The 16209-nt window shown below is 49.6% G+C and overlaps 1 protein-coding gene across 1 annotated transcript in view; it reads left to right on the top strand.

Annotated features, from left to right (window-relative positions):
- The first annotated feature begins 1720 nt into the window (after positions 1-1720).
- The window catches only part of CUL9 (cullin 9), a 27482-nt gene continuing 12993 nt past the window's right edge, over positions 1721-16209 (top strand). The window contains exons 1-9 of the mRNA XM_009894872.1: positions 1721-2315; positions 3117-3271; positions 3623-4156; positions 11841-11979; positions 13782-13972; positions 14480-14618; positions 15050-15251; positions 15561-15774; positions 15873-16066. Coding sequence (XP_009893174.1) covers positions 1721-2315; positions 3117-3271; positions 3623-4156; positions 11841-11979; positions 13782-13972; positions 14480-14618; positions 15050-15251; positions 15561-15774; positions 15873-16066 — 2363 coding nt within the window. The remainder of the gene's footprint in view (positions 2316-3116; positions 3272-3622; positions 4157-11840; positions 11980-13781; positions 13973-14479; positions 14619-15049; positions 15252-15560; positions 15775-15872; positions 16067-16209) is intronic.

Raw genomic sequence — 16209 nt, 5'->3', positions numbered from 1 at the left:
CCCTGTGCAGGCAGGTCTGCGGCCCCGCCGGCCCGGGGCTGGGCTGGGCTGTGCTGCCTGCCTGGGCGCAGGCTGGGCTGCGCTTCTGAACCGGGTGCCGTGGTGCTTTATGTCTTTTTTCATTTGCCACAGCTCTGAAACTTACCGCAGTGCATGTGTTTAAGCAGTCTGACAATTGAGCTGTGGGTTGTCGTAGGCTCTAGTGCGTCTCGCTCATCACATGCATTGCAGCTACGTCTTCAGGTGCCCTAAATCCAATTTCTCCCTTATTTAGCTACACATCCTTTTGGGCCCCTTCTGATAGCTCTGCTCTAAAGAGGTTTTTTAATGCTAAATGCCCTGATGTGGGGGCGGGGTGAAAGTTATCAAACAAAATAACGCTTCACAGAGACTTGTTTTACTATGATTTTTATTTTGCGTGAAACTCTCGGGGTAGGGGTTTTTGTGCACTGTACAAGCAGTTAGGGAAAACAATTTTTTGGCTTATGATGCGGCATTTAAATACTCTTACAAAGCGCAGGAGAGTAATTTGGTCCTTTTATTACAGACGGACTGTGAGAAGATTCCCAGCTGGCTTGCTGCAAATTTCAAGGCAGGCGCAATTGAAGGTAGGTATGAATTTCTTGGGAGTTCAGGCATCTTCTCTCTGCACCTGGGAGACATCTTTAATGTGCCTATCATTGTCTTTGATGGTTAGTATCTTCTTCAGTTGTACATAGATTGACTGTTTCCTATGTATGGTAACTCGTTTTTTAAGAATGACTTGTGTTACTGTCAGCTGAACAGCATGTTGCTTCACTGGTTCTCTTGCTAGTATGTGTAAGTGACAAGAAGAGGACCTATTCATGTGTTTCCTCTACCACCTGCCTGAGCTCCTCCGAGAGCCTTATCAGATTCTGATCTGGCATCCTTTGTGGTAATGAAGTCAGTCCATTGTGTGTGGTATTGTCTGCAGTTGCCCAGCTGATTGCTAGCACTCAGTCTTAGACAGCAAATTATTTCATGCTCCTCTTTGCATAGATGAAAGTAAAGAAGTGTCATGGCTTCTTCTTTATAGCCCTAAGATATGCAGAACAATCAGACAGCAGAGAGTAACAATCTTTTAATTTTGTTCAGTTTGCCCATTGTCTAAACATTGTAAAGGCAAAGAATATCTGACAGGAGGCCAAGAAGGAAATACTGAGTGGCTTTTAGATAGTGACCTGATTTACTGTATATGAACTTGATATTAGAAATTGCTGGTTATTTTCTTCAGGGCCTGGTGATGCAAGTTAGGTCCAGATCCACAGTGAGAGGCAGTGTCTGCCTGAAGGCTTAAGCTCTAGGTAAACTCACAGTCTAAACAGATAAAAGTGGTAAATAACAGGAGGGAAAACAGAAGTGCAAAATCAGCATTTTGCATAGGGTCGTATTGTGGACAGGGGCAGAGATGAGAGCAGGACCCAGGTGTTCTGTGAATATTTGCTGTCTTATAAGAAGACCTGAATGGGCCCATTTTGCCTTGGCTTTTTGAGGAGAGCCTCTTTGTGTGTGCCAGTAATGTGGGGAACAGGGATGTGTATGAAATGCTGGCTCATTTTCTTGGAAAGGGGATGTGAGCTTCTGCAAAATGGGGTTTTCTTCAGACAGTTCTGCTGAGCTCACACTTTCCCTGGCACGCAGCTCAGAAATAAAAGCTTGTCTCTGCTTCCCCTCTGTCTCTGCAGGCCCATTTCCTGTCATGGTGAACGAGAGGCATAATGGCAACCTGCTTGTGCACCTGGGACCCAAACTGCAGGCCTACCCAGGGGAGCTGCTGCGGCAGCGGCGAGGCCACGACGGCCAGCCTGAGTACCTGATCCAGTGGAGTATCGTCAGCTTGGAAGAGAAAGCAGCGGGAGGCAACAGTGCCTCCTCTGCAGAGACCAAGCCGGAGAACATCTCGATGTGGATGTCTGCAGAGGAGGTCTGTGCCAGCTGTCCGGCGCTGCTGGGCAAGAGGAAGCTGGAAGGGCAGTGGGTGAAAGAGGAGAAGGCAGCCAGCCCGTTCGCTGCAGATGTGCCGCTGGATGAAGCCTCGCTGCTGGAGATGAAGGCCGATGTCAGGAGCCTGGTGCAGCGAGCTGGCCGGCAGATGGCCGAGACGGGGGCCCCTGAGTCCTCCATCCTCAACACCATCCACGTGCTGAGCGCCTACGCCAGCATTGGCTCGCTGGTGGGTGCCTTCAAGGAGACGGGAGCCCTCGACTTGCTGATGAAGATGCTGTGCCACAAGGAGAAGCAAATCCGCCGCAGTGCCGGCAAGATGCTGAGGGCCCTGGCTTCGCACGATGCAGGTGGGGGCTGCTACTGCTCAGTGCCACTGAGGAGGTGCTGCTGGGCAGCTGAGGGATGCCAGTCCTTTTATCAGCATGGGATGCCTGGGAAGCAGCGTGTCCTGGGGCTTGTCGGCAAAGGGGAAGAATCAGACTGGAGCTTCCAAGCGACTCCTCAGTCATAATTGTCTGGGGTGCTCTAAGAGTTGGGAGCGCTTTCCCCTGCCGGGTTCCCGAGCTGGGATGCTGATTAACTGTTAGGAGGACTTATGCCAAGGGGCTTGGCGGAGTGTTGGGGTGTCTGCTGTGTGCTGTCAATGGGAAAGGCTGTGGCCTGTTTTTGGCAGGGAGCCTTTGCTCAGGCCCTGGTGGGTAGAGGCCTGGTCCTCACCCAGTCCTCTGATTTGAGAGGAGCTGCCACAGCGTGGAAGTGCCTGATGAGGCTTGTGTGCACCGGGAAGGTTGCTAGTGGTGGTGTGTCCTACAAGAGGTCTGGCTTTCCCTGTCCTAATGCCTGAGTTCCTGTGGGGCAGACGGGGGGCTGATTCAGGTTAAAACTTAACTTTTTTCTTGCCTGGAACCCTGTTCTGGAGTCAATTATTTGGGGTTGCTGCTTTGGGGGAATCGTGCAGCTTTTGGGGTGGAAAAAATGCAGTGTTATTCAGCGGAGCAAAATGTTGCCAATCCAGGGTAAAGGACTGAACATGGTTTGAGGTTACACTGAGCAGCAAAGCTGTTCCTTGCCTGCAAGTCCTCTCGTGCAGGGAGGGTGGGGTGAGGGTTGTCTTTAGGGGGCCTGAAGGGTTTCTGTTGTTGTTACAGGGAGCCGGGCCTATGTCCTGCTGTCCCTCAGCCAGCAGGATGGCATTGAGCAGCACGTAGACTTTGACGGTCGCTACACCTTGCTGGAGCTGTTTGCTGAGATGATGTCTTCTGAAGAGCAGTGCATGTCCTTTGAGGGGATTCACCTTCCCCAGGTAGCGGCAGGCCCTGCCAGCCCGTGGGCTTTAGGGGTCAGGAGGGGTGAGAGTGGGGTGCCAGAGCTGGTGTCCTTGTTTGGGACAGGAGGGTGGTCAGCTGAGCAGGACTGGGTATTGGGAGAGCTGGCACAGGATCTGGGCCTGGTGTGAGGCTGGGTGGTGGTGGAGAGGCACACGGAGAGCCTTGTCTCTGAGCAGGGAGAGGAGGGTGGGCTGAGAGGTCTCTGCTGCTGCCTGCTGGTCCGGAGCTATCTCGGGAGCCTGACTGTGGATGAGCTGGTGGCTCGGAGAGAGTCAGGGGCTGGAGGTGCTCTGCAGGGTAGAGTCTGACAGCTGTGCTTGTTGCAGATCCCCGGGAAGCTACTGTTCGTCCTGGTGAAGCGCTACCTGTGTGTCACTTCTCTCATGGACAAGCTCAGCAGCGGCGTGGAGCAGGGAGGGGAGCAGCAGGACTGCCCTGTGCCCGGCCCATTCACTGAGGAGAGGAGCCGTGTGAAGCAGGAGTTTGAGTTCAGCATGGCTATGGCAAACCTCATCTTGGAGCTGGTGCACGTGATGGGCTGGGACCACAGCCACAAGCCAGAGCTGCTGCCGCAACAGGAGCTGCGGCCTCGCACCACCCACTCCATCTTCCAGCCCAAGACCCCAGCCTGCACTGCTGCCCAAATGCCTGTGCTCCCTTCAAATCACAGACCCCGCAAAAAGCAGAGTCGTACCTTCCTGACCCCATCAGACTTTGCAGACCGCAGTGGCTATGTGGAGTACTTACAGGCAAACCTGGTGCGTGGCATGAGAGTGCGCTTGCTGGAGGACTGTGGTGACGTTAGAGCTGGGGAGGAAGGCGAGTTTCTTCAGAGCACTAATAGCATGCACACAGCGCAGGTATGTCACTAGTGGAAGTAGTCTGGCTGGGATGGCAGAGGGCATGACTGATGATTTCCTAATGATGTCTTCATGTGTGGGAAGCTGGACAATAGGGTATCATAATTGGGACACTGTCTACATCTGTCCTAGCAAAGAAGTCACCTCTTGGAGCTGTAATTATGGGTCCTGAGGAAAGTCAGTTTTGTTTAGTATGGGCTGTCCTGCTAAGGCAGGTGGTTGTATCCTGCCTTCGAGGAACAGTCCCTAGCCCTGGTTTGACCTTGGGGATGGTTTGGGAACAGATTAACTGGCACAAATGAGTAACACAGCAAAACGTCCTTGAAGGTCTTAAGTCTTGGTATGTGAGTGACAGTACTTATGGCAGACTGTTGTTCTCACTGGGTTGCACACAGCCTACATAACTGTTTCTTTTGATCTGTGAGTGTATGCCAGGGTCTGTTTCCCTTTAAAAATGCCCTTTACCTGAGTAGGCCTTAAATTAGAGTTTGGGTTAAAAAGAGCTGTTAGAGCTGCTTATTTACAGTTGATTTGCTAAGTTTGTTCCAGAGATTAGGGAAAAGGCCTCAATATTTGAGGAGGGAGAGGAATCATAGAGTAGCTTGGGTTGGAAGGGACCTTTCAGAGTCATCTAGTCCAACCTTCCTGCAATGAGCTGAAAGCCCTGTCCAACCTGACCTTGAATGTTTCCAGGGATGGGGCATCTACCGTCTCTCTGGGCAACCTGTTCCAATGTTTCACCACTCCCATTGTAAAGAATTTCTTCCTTATATCTAGCCTAAATCTTCCCTCTTTCAGTTTAAAACCATTACCCATTGTCCTATTGCAACAGACCCTACTAAAAAGTCTGTCCCCATCTTTCTTGTAAGTCCCCTTTAAGTATTGAAAGGCTACTATAAGGTCTCCCTGGAGCCTTCTCTTCTCCAGCCTAAACAACCCCAACTCTCTCAGCCTGTCCTCCTAGGAGAGGTGTTCCAGCCCTTTGATCTTTTTTTGTGGCCCTCCTCTGGACCTGCTCCAACACGTCCATGTCTTTCCTGTGCTGAGGACTCCAGAGCCGGGCACAGTACTCTGGGTGGGGTCTCACCAGAGCAGAGTGTAGAGGTAGAGTTGCCTCCCTCGACCTGCTGGCCGTGCTTCTTTTGATGCAGCCCAGGATACAGTTGGCTTTCTGGACTGCGAGTGCAGGTTGTCGGCTCATGTCCACTTTTTCATCCACCAGTACCCCAAGTCCTTCTCTGCAGGGCTGCGCTCAATCCCTTCGTGCCCCAGCCTGTGTTGATACCAAGTGCTGCCCTGACCTGGGTGCGGGACCTTGCACTTGGCCTTGTTGAACCTCATAAGTTTCACATGGGCCAACTTCTCCAGCTTGCCCAGGTCCCTCTGGATACTGTGCCATCCCTCAGGCATGTCAACTGCACTACTCAGCTTGGTGTTGTCTGCAAACTTGCTGAGGGTGCACTTGATCCCACTATGTCATTGATGAAGGTATTAAACACTACTAGTCCCAATAGGGACTCCTGAGGGACCTCACTTGTCACTGATCTCCATCTGGACATTGAGCCACTGACCACTACTCTCTGGATGTGACCAGCCAGCCAATTTCTCATCCGTCAAATCCATATCTCCAATTTAGAGAGAACAATGTGAGGGACCATGTCAAAGGCCTTACAGAAGTCCAGATAGATGACATCAGTAGCTCTTCCCTTGTCCACTGATGTAGTCACTTCATCATGGAAGGCCACTAGGTTGGTCAGGCAAGATTTGCCCTTGCTGAAGTCAGGCTGGCTGTCTCAAATCACCTTCCTGTTCTCCGTGTGCCTTAGCATAGCTTCTAGGAGTATGTGTTCCATGATCTTCACAGGTACAGAGGTGCGGCTGTCAGATTAGTAGTTCCCAGGATCCTCCTTTCTCCCCGTTTTAAAAATGGCTGCAATGTTCCCCTTTTTCCAGTCGCTGGGGACTTCACCTGGCTGTCATGATTTTTCAAATATTATGTAGAGTAGCTTGGCAACTACCTCAGCAAATTCCCTCAGGACCCTGGGATGCGGCTCATCAGGTCCCATAGACTTCTGTATGCTCAGGTTCCTCAGGTGATCTCAAACCTGTTTTTCTCTTACAGTCGGAGGCACTTTGCTCCCCCAGTCCCTGCCTTGCAGTCCATCTGCTCAAGAGGTGTGGGAAGAGAGGTTGCCATTGAAGACTGAAGCAAAAAAGTTGCTGAGTATCTCAGCCATCTCATTTGTTGTTACCAGTTTGCCAGTTGTGCCCATCAGGGGGGTACACTTTCTTCACCTTTCTTTTCTGGCTGACATACCTTCTTCTTAATCTTTGTGTCCCTTGCCAAGTTCAGCTCCAGCTGTGCCTTGGCCCTCCTGACCCATCCCTACACAACCGGACAATGTCCCTATACTCTTCCCAGGATACCTGTCCCTGCTTCCACTGCCTGTGCATTTGACTAGCAGGTCATGACTCGTCCATACTGGTCTCTTGTCTTCCTTTCCTGATTTCTTACACGTGGGGATCAAGAGCTCTTGCGCTCTGTGGAAAGTGTCCTTAAAGGTCTGCCAGCTCTGTTCTGCTCCCTTGTTCCTGAGCGCAGTTTCTGAAGGAGTCCCATTGACTAACTCCTTGAACAGCTGGAAGTTTGCTTTTCTAAAATTCAGGGTCCAGACTTTACTCTTTGCCTGTCCCATCGCCCTCAGGACTGTGAATCCACCAGCGCAGGATCACTGCAGACCAGGCTGCCTCCGATCTTAATGTCTGCGATTAGCTCACGTGTATTGGTGACCGGCAGGTCCAGTATCGCATCTCTTCTGGTAGAGCTGTCTGTTACCTGGCTTAAGAAGTTATCCTCAATGCGCTCCAGGAGTCTCCTGGATTGCCTACAGCCGTGCTACTTTTCCAGCAGATGTCAGGGTTGTTGAAGTCCCCCAGCAGGACGAGAGCCTGCGAGTGCAATCCGTCCTGTAGCTAGAGTAAGAATACTTTGTCAGTAGGCTCCCTTTGCTGGGGCAGCCTGTAGTAAACACTGACTGCAAGATTCCCTTTGCTGGCACCATCTCTAATTCTTGGCCTAAAGCATTCAGCTCTTGCCACTCCCAAAATATCCTGCTAGTGTATGGGTCAGTGCTGAAGCAGCAGGCCTTGGGTTCAGGCCCTGGGGGCGGGAGAGCATTTGAGTGCTGTTTGAGCCTTTTTGTGGGTGCAAGGAAGTGTTTGCTCCTGCTTAGACCTTTTTCTGGAGACTTTCTTCTCAGTCCTGAAGGCTGGGCATGGTCAGTGAGAGCTGAGATTTTGTTTTGACTGTGCAGCGGGGAGCTGGCGGGCTTTGTGCGTCACTCTAATCTATGTATGGTTCTTTCTGCAGGCTATCTGCTGATCTTGCACTTTGGCTCTGCTTTTGAGCTTCCCAAACACTGCAGCTAGAGGCACAATTTCTGTTCTCTTAAAAATCAAGCTTTAGCTGGCTGTCATCCATAAGATAGAGGGCTGTCTCTGCTCATGTCATTTGCTCAGTCCAGGATGGTGTTGGCTGCAAACAAGGCTATAATTCAGTTCATTAAATCTTTATTGAATTGAGATAGTAACCAGTGAAATGAGAAACTGTAACCGCTGCACACCTCTTAGTGCGTGCAGTTGTGGGTTTGTTGGTTCTTTTTTTTTTTTTTTTCTCTCCCCCAAGTAATTAATGAAAGCGCATGCTTTGGTTTTGCAGATGATAAAATCTGAGGCCATTTCAGTTGGTCATAGCTGTACTTCAAGTGCCACTTCGGCCTATGCTCAAAGGCTTCCTTACTTCAAGCTGATTTCTGCGGATATAGATGGACTGTGAATAGACTTAAGTGCCGTGCTAGTGCAAAGCTCTGTGTTGCTGATATTCAAAAATCAGTAGCTGAAAAGCCTCACTGTGCTATCTGTAGAAATGCATGACTTCCTAATACTCTTTCCAAATCTCTTTTGCTGTAACTTACAGTTCATTACCAGCCTTTCTAGAGAGGAGGTATAAGAATTTGACATTACCTTCTGCATGTTTGAAGACTGTCTCCTTTGAATCTACTTTCCACTTTTGTTAAGCATGAGACTCTATCCCTCTTGCACTACAGCCCATTTTGTTTTGTGTAATGCCATTGTTTTCATTTATAGCCAATTTAGCCATTTAAGAACACTGAACACTGTCTTCTTTCTATTCTCCTATTGTCTCTCTTTGCTCTTGTGCACAGGGAAATTGTGTGAATGTTCTTTTGGTTTTTTTCCTCTGCCAGTTGCAGACTGCTTCTGCCTTCTGATGGTCTTCTGTTTACTCAGTGGGAACTGGTTTTAGGATGAATTTTTCCAGTCAACTCTCAGTAACTTTAACTTAACTCTGGTCCAGGCTGTTAATTCAGATTTATTCTTTATCTTGAACATCTTCAGTTGTTCTTTCCGCTAAAATATGCTTTAAAGGTTTGCATACTACTGAAGTCAAAGTAGTGAAGCTGTAGTGAAGATTGATTTAATCAGGTTTTTTTTTTCCTCAAATTAGAAGCACTGGCTTTAGTGTTTGTCAGTTACATGGAAACACCACTGAATAACCTTCCCACTTTCCACCTGCGCTTATAGAATCATAGAATGGTTTAGGTTGGAAGGGACCTTGGAGATCATCGAGTTCCAACCCCCCTGCCATGGGCAGGGACACCTCCCACTAGACCAGGTTGCTCAAAGCCCCATCCAGCCTGGCCTTGAACACCTCCAGGTGTCCAACAACTTCTCTGGGCAACCTGTTCCAGTGTCTCACCACCCTCACAGCGAAAAATTTCTTGCTGGTATCTAACCTAAATCTATTCTCTTCCAGTCTGAAGCCATTCCCCCTCATCCTATCACTACATGCCCTAGTAAAAAGTCCTTCCCCAGCTCTCCTGTAGGCCCCCTTTAGGTACTGGAAGGCGGCAATAAGATCTCCCTGGAGCCTTCTCTTCTCCAGGCTGAACAGCCCTAACTCTCTCAGCCTTTCCTCATAGGAGAGGTGCTCCAGCCCTCTGATCATCTTTGTGGCCCTTTTCTGGACCTGCTCCAACAGGTCCATGTCCTTCTTATGTTGGGGTCTCCTGAACTGGATGCAGTACTCCGGGTGGAGTCATGAGAGTGGAGTAGAGGGGCAGAATCACCTCCCTTGACTTGCTGGCCACACTTCTTTTGATGCCGCCCAGGATATGGTTGGCCTTCTGAGCTGCGATCACACATTGCCGGCTCATGTTGAGCTTCTTGTAAATCAGCACACCCAGGTCCTTCTCCACAGGGCTGCTCTCCAGCCATTCCCCGCCGAGCCTGTATTTGTGCTCGGGATTGCCCTGACCCCAACCTTGCACTCGGCTTGCACTGTGCTTCTGGCAGATTACTTGGTGGGTCTTTCACCTCTGTCCTCCAAACTGAATTTTGTTTCTCTCTGATGTGGCAACTTCTGGATTTGTATCCCTCTACCCATTATGAGTTTGCTTTGCTTTCTTTTGTGTTTACTCAGTCTTCAAGTAAAATACTCTTCTAGTTTTGGACCATGCGTAGGTGATTTTTCATTGCAGGCCCCCTCAATTGAATAACTGCTTTGCATCTTATTTTCAAGTGGTTGATAAACCTTTTGTTTTTATAATCCAGTCTGTAAAGATAAATTGTAAAAAAAGAAATAAATAAATGTTTCCTACTGATTCTGTCTTTGTCCTTATGCTCCTTGATTTCTAAGACCTGTGGTTTTTCTAAAATTCTGTTTTCTGTTTCTTATAATCTTGTACTTGCTTTTACTCTTAATGTAACTGGGCATTTGGAAAGAGCACCAAGATCCTTTCCCATTTTTCTCCTGTTGACTGTGATATAGATTTTGGAGGATTTTCTTATTCACTGTTGAGTTGAAGTGTATTGTTAACTTCCATTCCCTTTGTCCAGTTGGTCCCTTGGGTTCCTTCTCCTGTCTATTTTTCTATTTAATTAGGTTGAATGAACTTGCAATTGCTCCATCCAGGCTTATTTTCAATAACAGTCTTCTGTAAGGCTCACACTGCTGGCAAAACCAGATCTAAAAGGTAATAAATCTTCAGTGAAGAAGTTTGTTTGCTATTATACTTGGAAGTACTTAATTTCTGCCACTATCAGAGTTCCCTGCCCTCCAGTCTGTCTAGGAAGTTGGGAATGTATATGCAGTCTTTGGGAGTGTTAATTTTTGCCCTTCTCTTTATGTTCATGTCCGTGTATGTGTATGTAGCAGTCCTCCAAAGTTATGTGAGAAACTTGTGAGTCAAACCATTCAATTAATTTTTTTTTCCACAGGGAGATAACAGGAATCTGACATCTCAAAATCATCCTTGTAATGACATCTGTTGATCATCATTGCTTTTCTGGGCCTTTGACATCAGTCTCTCTTTGAAGGGAAACTTGATTTTTTATCTCTGTTCCTCTTTCTTGTCTTGTGTATCACACTTGCTTTATATTGACAGTTCATCTGCTGATGACTAGTGAGTACAGGTTACAAGAACTGCTTCTCCCTGGTCTTTGCTAAAATTTTGATCCTTTTTGATTAGTTCTGCTTTTGCAGCTCATTCTGCCTGAGGGTTGCTGTCAGTCTTCTGTGTGCAAAAATGCAAATTCGTGTGCATTTTTGGTTTAGGCCAGTCCATCATGAGTGTGTCTCCTACCTCCTCTCATCTTCCCTTTGTCGCTCTGTTTTCTGTGCTTTCTTTGCCTCTCCAAAGAAAAAGCTTCACTGTTGTGCCTGGTCCTTCAGTCGTATCTTTCCATGATTCCTTTGAGATGATATTTTGTACATAACTAGTTTGCATCAGGGATTCTCTGAAGACTAATTGTTGTTTTGTGTAGAGTTTAACTCAATTTCTTTCCATATAGTGCTTTCTTAAAGTCTGTCAGCATCTTATCTCTTTAGCTCTCCAGCACAATGGAGTCCTAGTAGTACTGGTGTAACTCCCAAAGAGCTCAGTAAATCAGGCAACCCATATGTTTGTTGCTTTTTTTTTTTTTTTAAAGTTATTGACATGTTGTACTTACTGTCGCTGGGTCCTCCTTCTGCTCAGAAGGTTAAATGTAAAACTACAGTATGGGAAACCATAGAAGGAATTCCTTTGATTTTCAGCGGCAACTTGGACAAAGCACAGGAGACAATTGCCTCCTTTGAGACACGCTTGTCAGGAGCCCAAAACCTGTCTGAGAGGGTTGATGAATGACCGAGGTGTAAAAGTATAACCAACAGAAGTTCAAGTCGGAGTAGGAAAAATAGTTTTCTTTATATTAGCATTCACCAAGTGGTTTGTGCCTCAAGACGCTTTATATACAGCTCATCTGCCGTGAGGTAGTGTTGGTTAAGTTCTTCTGTCGTATGCTTTTCCCAAGGCATCTGCTGCTGGGCACTTTTGGAGCATGAATGCTTATCTAAATGCACTCCTTTCACTGCTGCTGTGCTAGATGAGATCTGTAGTGGTTACAGGCAAAGTTGGTATTTTTTTAAATAAAGATCCAGGTGTAACCAGGGGAACAAGTTAATAAAGATGTTATGCTTAAAAATTAGACAATGTGTGTATATCACTTGGTCTTCTACTTGAACAGTGCTTGCTATCTTCATGCATTTGGGAAATGGCAGGGCAAATGTAGTATGAGGATTGAATGAGTGAACAAATATGATCATCTAGATCTGTTTCACCCACAGGTTTTATGGCAGTCAACAGGTCGGACCTACTGGATGCGTTGGCACATGTTGGAGATTATTGGCTTTGGAGACCAGTGGGAAGATCCTGCTGCTCAGGAAAAAGAATATAGTCTGATAGAGCGCGTTAATCGAGACACAGGTGAGATTATGTGCTGCATGTGTGTGGCTACATTGTCTCTTTCTGATTCTGCTGTGGCATATTTTTGAGTGGTGAACTTTATATAGCCAGGCATATAGCAACTATGAGGTTGGATTTAGAAAGCACTATAAGCCTTTAGTTTGTATGACCATGTAGAGCTGGTTAAGTGATTACATGGCTTGTGGTTGCATGGAGTGTTTTTGAATCCTAGACCTCTGTCATGATGTAATAAAAGTAATGATATAAAAAGCATAAAATTTGATTTAAACGGTGACTGTCAAAAAATGTGTATTTGAATTAACAGAACAAACTGGCGAAGTAAGAACATAGAATCTCTCTGAGATGAAGCTGCTTTAGGGACCCTCAGATCCCCTTAAATAAGTGACGCAGATTTTTAAAAGCATTAACATGCCAACAATTTGTTTAACTTCATGCTGCTCAATTTTGGGCAAGGTGAGCATTAAATGCACCATTTTCGTAAGACATCTGCAGAATCTCCTAGAATCCTTTGACATTACCCTTGTACTGCAAGAATGTAAAAGGGAAAATCCAGACTTCAGATGCTCCTTTCTTCTTGTTCAGTGTCTGATGTGACTCTGGCCAGGGAAACCTGGTAAAGTAGCTCTTTTTTCAGGCACGTAATCTTGTAGGACATCTTTTAGTTAGAATGGTTTGGATTTAACTGCTGCAAAAGACAGAATATACCTGAGATCAGCAGCGAATTTTCCACTTTAAAAATGTTCTTATTGCCAGTTGAAAAGATGGCTTCTTTAATGGCTTCTGCCTCTTATAGCTAAAGACTTCACTGCATCTCTGTTTGAAGTGGCTAAATTAAAACAAACTTGGTTAGACTTTGCCTTTTTTCTCGGTCTCTAAATTTTGGTAGAAGCATGGGCTCTGTTTCACTTCTGTATAAAACTTTCCGGTCATCATATCTCACATAAAAATTGAATTGAAAAAGCAAATGCTTTCTGCGTTGGATCTTGACAGTTGGATAAATTAACTCATGTTGACTGACTGTTGGTAATCAGCCGTGCATGTAGTTGTTCTTAGCAGCCTTGAGCCTCTTGGATTGAGTTTGACCCTTTTCTGTTGACTCTTGAGGTGGTGAATGTCTCCCATCTTGCATTTGCAGAGAAAGCTGCAAGTTGTTGCTTAGCAGATATCAGCAAGGGTTGATTTGGTTGATATCTCTAAATTACCTCGAGAATATCTAACCTACATAACACATTTTGTCTCCCTCTCTTCGTTTTGGATTCATTTAGCTAAAAGGAGTGTGATAACTGATCAGTCTCATGTTGCTTTTGCCTATAAGTATTTGCCCTGTTAGGCAGCAGGAGGCATTTGGAAAAGAGAGAAGCTCCTGGCAGAATTAACTTCCCATCTCTTGACTTCTTTAGCATCTTGGGCCAGCTATTTCCCCTTCTGCAGCTGCACGCTGGCACTGTGGATTCTTCTGAGGCTGGATGTCTGAGTGCATTGCCCTGGCTGGTCCAGGCACTGTGGGAACAGGCTGGGGGAGCAGTGAGCCAGAGGTGCCCGTTTTGAGCATGTGCTTTCTCTGTTCTACAACCCCAAGAGGTTCAAGTGGAGATGGGAATCCCCATCTCTACAGCATGTTCCCCCTGTCTGACTGCCCTCCTGTCAACTCCCTTTCCCACAGCAAGCTGTGGGACAGCAGGGACCTCTGCTGCCCAGATGGTCCACATGAGCTCTTGCCCTGGGGAATGTGGGGTGTGCAATAGAGGATGGGAGGAATTGGCAGAGCTGACAGTGCCCTTTCTTGCTCTGTTGTCCTGCAGTTGCGCAGCCGTTTTTCTGCAAGCCCTTTCGGGGGCTGTACTCCCTGCCTTACCTGGGGGAGCAGCCAACCAAGGCTGCAGAGACCTTGAGCCGTGCCGAGTGGTGGGAGCTGCTGTTCTTCGTGAAGAAGCTGGAAGCGCAGGAGCAGGAAGAGATCACCTGCCTCATCCAGCAGGACCTGGGAGAGCAGGTGTGGGCCAGAGCCTGCAGTGGGGAAACGGGAGGGAGCAAGGGAGAACGTTAGGGAAAGGACCAGGCCCAGAGGAGGAGACAGCAAGTGTGAGCTGTGCAGGGGCAGCCAGAACGGGGCAGAAGTGGGACTGAAATGGGAGGGCGAGTGAGGGATGGTGACAGCATGGAGAGCTGTGCACAGCAAAGGGCTGAGGAGAGATGAGAGGATACGCAGTCCCTTATCACCCTGGAAGAGTGACTGTGTCCAGCAAGGTCTGGGTAGGCAAGGCCTTTCGGGAGGATGATTCTGCCAGTTGTGGCTGGGTGGTGAGTGCAAGTGAGAGGTCTGGGCTGGTGGTAAGTGAGTTAGGGACAGCCAGGAGAGGGGGGCACTGGGGAATGGCCCTGGGGGGGCCTGTGGTGGTGTAGCCTGTCTCCCTGTTCTGGCACTGGCTGTCACAAGGGGCGTGGGGTCTGTGGCGGGTTCGTGAGGGTTAACTTGACCCCATCTATCCAGCTGTCGGAGATGGATGAAGAAGCCCTGATCCAGCTGTCAGTACCTGCGGAGCTGGCCCAGAAGGTGCTGCAGGTCTTGGAGAAGCGGTGCCAGGGCAGTGCTCAGCGTGACCTGTGTGGATCCCACATCTACGCCAAGTACTTCCTCGGTAGAGGGGCTGAGCAGGATGGCAGAGGGAGCACCGCAGTGTCCTCGGAGGGTGCCGGCTGCAGGAGCACTGGCGCTGAAGCCACAACGGCCAAGGCAGCGAAGGAAGACCTTTCTGCAGCCACAGTGCCGCCCCAATCCCCTGCTGCAGTGTTAAAACCGGATTCCCAGCTGTTCAGCCAGCTCCTTGAGAGGGAAGGGTTGTGCTTCCCAGAGGTGACAGAGGAGGAGATCAAAGGTACATGCCTGCTGCACGCTGAGGCACATGCATGGTGCTGGAGGAGGCTCTGGGCATGGGAGGCCGTGCACCCGGAGGTTGCTTGGGGAGGGGGGTGCCAGTGGGTGATGGTTTTGTGGGTGCATGGCACCCCGGGAGTTGCTGAGGATGTTACTGCTGCCCTGACGCCTGCATCCCTGCCTCCCTCCTGGCAGTGTTGGGCAGCTCCGAGGCTGTGAGCGAGAGGGGCTCGCTGGCCAAGATTGCAGCCGTGGTGGACGTGATCCAGAGCAGAAGCTCTGAGGTGGGACTGCGCTTAGCCGGCCTCAAGCACATCGTGAAGATCCTGGAAGAGGAGCCTGAGGTCGAGCAGCAAGTCGGCAAAGCCCAGGGCGGGCTGAGGACCAGGACTGTCGGGTGAGCCATGGGGTGCTGTGCATCCCCCCTGCTGGCTGGGGAGGGCTGTGTTGGCAGGGCGGGGGACAGCACTGGGTGTGGGAGTGTGGGAGGTGTCAGTGGAAGTGTGAAGGTCAGAATGTCCCTGCAGGCTTGGCAAGAAGAGAGGTGGATCTTGTGTCCCTTTGTCCCAGGCAGGCTCATTCCTGGGGCTGACCCAGCTGTGGTAGAGCCCTGTGGGCAGGGGAAAGGTGTCTGGCAGGACCCGGGGTGCCGGTGTGCCAGCAGCAGTGGCAGGAGGCTCCTCCTGAGGCGTCCTTTCCCGTGCAGGGAGAAGCTGGTGAACGTGGCAGTGGAGCTGCTGAGCACTGAGGTGGCAGAGAAGGCCCTGGTGGTGGTGACGCTGCGGCTGCTGGCCGTGTTCATGGCGAAGTACGACTGGCGCGTGCCGTTTGCCACGGAGGGCGGTGTGCGGGCTGTGCTGGCCTGCATGCAGCAGCACGCCTCCTCCGCCCTGGTGCAGCAGGCCGGCCTGGCGGGGAGTGTGGCAGAGGGGATGCTGTCGGTGGGCGGGCAGGGTGCAGGCTCGCCCAGGTGTGGCGGGGATGCCCGCTGCCCTCCTGACTGCGGTTGACCTTGCAGGCCCTGAAGGTGCTGGTGGGAGCTGTGTCAGGCGAGCCAGGAGGTGCCGGTGGGAAGCCCTTGCCCCTGAACCGTGCCGACGCACAGATGATGCGGGAGATCTTTGCCAGCATCGGCTCTGCCTCCAGCGGGGGCTCGGCCAGCCTGCTGAGTGCCATCCCTGCTGCCATGAGCACCATGCAGAAGGTCCCAGGGTAGGGGCAGAGTGAGGACAGCGGCTGGGGATGGGGGGACCCTCTGTGTGGCAGGGGGTGGGGAGGGCAGGCAGCTGGCTTGTGGGTGCAGGGGAGGCTCCGTGCTTTGGGGAGGAGGGCGCCTGCATCACTCTGTGCCTGCA

This window comes from Charadrius vociferus, unplaced genomic scaffold (assembly GCF_000708025.1).
Source record: "Charadrius vociferus isolate BGI_N301 unplaced genomic scaffold, ASM70802v2 scaffold411, whole genome shotgun sequence".
Classification (NCBI taxonomy): domain Eukaryota; kingdom Metazoa; phylum Chordata; class Aves; order Charadriiformes; family Charadriidae; genus Charadrius; species Charadrius vociferus.
Note: the sequence above shows the minus strand (reverse complement) of the source record. Positions and strands in the feature narration are given on the sequence as shown.